Source organism: Hippocampus bargibanti, linkage group LG20 (assembly GCF_051943395.1).
Source record: "Hippocampus bargibanti isolate YZ-2025 linkage group LG20, ASM5194339v1, whole genome shotgun sequence".
In the NCBI taxonomy this organism is placed as follows: Eukaryota; Metazoa; Chordata; class Actinopteri; order Syngnathiformes; family Syngnathidae; genus Hippocampus; species Hippocampus bargibanti.
This window is the reverse complement of record NC_142753.1, coordinates 12698575-12701483: the sequence shown is the minus strand read 5'-3', so window position 1 is coordinate 12701483 and position 2909 is coordinate 12698575. Positions and strand designations below refer to the sequence as shown.

General features: G+C 44.5%; 1 protein-coding gene across 1 annotated transcript; it reads right to left on the bottom strand.

Moving 5' to 3' along the window:
- Window positions 1-282: 282 nt before the first annotated feature.
- dlx5a (distal-less homeobox 5a) lies at window positions 283-2028 on the bottom strand. Its single transcript, XM_089023401.1, has 3 exons — window positions 1535-2028; window positions 1173-1357; window positions 283-986 (listed from the first exon to the last, which is right to left on the bottom strand). The coding sequence occupies exons 1-3, from the start codon at window positions 1881-1883 to the stop codon at window positions 669-671; spliced, it is 852 nt and encodes a 283-aa protein (XP_088879527.1). The 5' UTR covers window positions 1884-2028; the 3' UTR covers window positions 283-668.
- Window positions 2029-2909: the final 881 nt, after the last annotated feature.

Here is a 2909-nt window from a genome sequence, read left to right as displayed (position 1 = left end):
AACCACCCAATCGCCCCCTTGCTGCCATTCAAAATGTCTAATTGTGGAGGACACAAAGGGAGGCTGGGGGGGTCGGGGTGGGGGTGGGGGGGTCTGCGGGCTGTCTGCAAGCACACAAAAAAATCTGAGCTGTCGAGTGGACAGCAAGAAAATCAATATTCGCGTGACAAATGCACTGAAAATAGCAACGTTGGAGAGCATCAATGTACAATAAAAGCCTGTCTAAATGCTCATTTCTGCGACAGCTTTATTTTAAGGTGTAATTTTAAGACGTCTATAAAAATGGAAATACACGGCAGGCCGTGCCAAGTGAAACATCATTTGAATACTTCATCTTGCTGCTGGAAATGTGATTTACAAGCATGTCATTTCCCCCAAAAAATCATCTCACCTGAGGCTGATTTTTGTGTGATCTTTAGCCAATTTTCCAGGTAAATCCGCATGCACGGAAGATAAAACGGGAAAATAAAATGGCATCTTGCGGAGTTCCATTGTCCATTTAAACGTTTAATAGACTTCCAAAAAATGCAATAAATTACATGCACACATTTACACATCTGACATGTTTCTTCTACGACGGTCAAATACATTGCATATTCCCCTGAAATGTCAACACGAGTCCCATAGAAGTTTTTTCGAAGGAAAAAAATGAAAGTAACCCCATTTTTTTAATATAACGTCCCCGCTCCGAGAGCCAACGAGTGCTGTATGGAATTGGGGTTCTGCAGGTGGGGGGCCACCGAGCTTCCGACCGCGGCGGTGTACCAAGACGCCGAGTTTTCCAAAAAGTTCGATGCCGACGCGTTGAGGCTTTGAGGCTGCAGGCCGAGCGGCCTGGCGGGCCCGTGCGCGTCCCACACGGCCGGCGACTGCGGGGAGTTGCACGCCATGGGGTCGCTGGAACTCGGGCTGTGTTCCGGGGGGAGCTCGCCGTTTTTCATGATCTTCTTCATTTTGGATCTCCTGTTCTGGAACCAAATTTTCACCTGGGGATGACCAAAGAAAATGGCCGTTTAAGTATTTCGTCCAAGATTATAACGCACGTATGAAGCACGTAGACGGGGAACGGAATAAGGCGTTTAAATGACAAGGCGCGTTATTTTTCCTGAAAATGAAGCACAAGCAAATCTGCAATATGATCGAATCCCAGCAAATGTCTGATTGAATCCCACCTGCGTTTGCGTGAGGCCCAACGAGGCGGCCAGTTCGGCTCTTTCGGGCAAGGCCAGGTACTGCGTATTCTGGAAGCGCCTTTGCAAGGCGGCCAGCTGGAAACTGGAGTAGATAGTCCGAGGTTTTCGCACTTTCTTCGGCTTTCCGTTCACCATTCTCACCTCGGGCTCGGCCATCTCCTTTTCTGTATGGAATAAATAGACGCGTCGCATTTTTTTTATTCTACTGGCGACAAATTCAATTCAACCTTCAGTTTGTTTGTTCGTTTGTTTGTTTGTTTGTTTTTTTTTTTTTTTTTGTCGTGAGGCAAAAAAACAAAACTAAAATGTTGACTGTCATTAATCTAAAAGTAATCCCTTACCTTGTGGACTCGGTTGAGCTCTGCTGTAGGCACCGGGATACTGGTGGTAGGCTGGAGTCGTGTACGAGTAGTCTGTGTAAGATTTAGTCGGAAAATTCCGAGGAGACGCGTTCGCGGCCGGGTATTGGTACTGGTAAGCATTAAGCGGCTTTCCGTACGAGGCTGAAGAAGGCGAACAATAGCCGTGAGAGACTCCGGCGGCCGGACTGTAGTAGCCAGAATCCGTGGCCGTGGACTCGGGTAAAGTCGGAGATTCCTGGGAGGGATGATGCATGGCGGAGAGTTGAAAAGAAGTCTGGAAATCTGCTGCTTTGACACTCGGGGTTCTCCGGTCAAATACTCCAGTCATAGTTCGGAAGGGAACGCTTCGAATAGTTCAACGAGTGCAACCAAAAAAAAAAAAAAAAAAAAAAAAATAGAAGAAAAAAAAAAACAAATGTAGTGTCTCCAAAGTGGTGTGGAAACTACACTGGCATTGTGGGAATAGTCTCAGGTCGTCGGGCTCTGGTGAAGACTGCAGCCAGGCGCTCGGCGAAGACTTGGTTAAATCCGAAACGCGCTTTTACGCACTGCAGGGAGGATCTGGTTCCATTGGCCGGGACACACACACACGCGCGCACGCGCGCGCGCACAATCAAAAACACACTCACACACGCAAACGCGTACACACAAGAGCGGTAACGCGTTCAACATGCACCGGAAGCTTCCTTTTTGGAAGGGATTCACTCGGACGTGAGAGACTGCACTCTTGTGTGCAAGCAATTCGACTGTTTGGACGCGTTGCTCATTTATATACAGTATAAACATATATCAAGTTATAAATCATGGATACGTCAACGATTTGTTCCTATTAATTCCATTCTAATAATAATAATACATTTCATTTCAAGCGCCTTTCAAAACACCCAAGGACACTTTACAATAAAAACAACAAAACAAAGCACATAACAATAAAACCATAAGTAAAATGATACATAATAAAATAGCAGAAACCTATTTGGAGAATATAAATAAAATATAAATGCACATAAAACGAATGGAATAAACAATAACAAGCAAAAACAAATAGTTAAAAAAGAAAATAAATTCATCAACTTGTTTATATTTTTATGAACATTTTGGGTAGGTGAATGAGTTTCTTCAAAAATAACAGCCTACATCCGTTAATTAACCATTAAATCACGTACAAAATATCAAACCATGACCCTAGAAAGCGTCATTTCCTTTTAATTGCGGGTCTTACATTCATCGCATACCAATAAACTTGTTTTAAAACCCCTACAAAAGAGCCAATGAAGACAACCAGGCTGCCATCCGGTGGTGAACCGTGACGACTTGTGGGCATATTCTGTAATTGCACACATGCGCGAAAATC

Bases quoted from the DNA above. Each gene is read 5' to 3' on its own strand.
- dlx5a (XM_089023401.1), bottom strand. From the start codon at position 1,883: ATGACTGGAGTATTTGACCGGAGAACCCCGAGTGTCAAAGCAGCAGAT. The intron at 1,358-1,534 runs GTAAGGGATTAC...TATTCCATACAG, and splicing joins AGCTCAACCGAGTCCACAAG to AAAAGGAGATGGCCGAGCCC. The intron at 987-1,172 runs GTGGGATTCAAT...GGTCATCCCCAG, and splicing joins TGGGCCTCACGCAAACGCAG to GTGAAAATTTGGTTCCAGAA.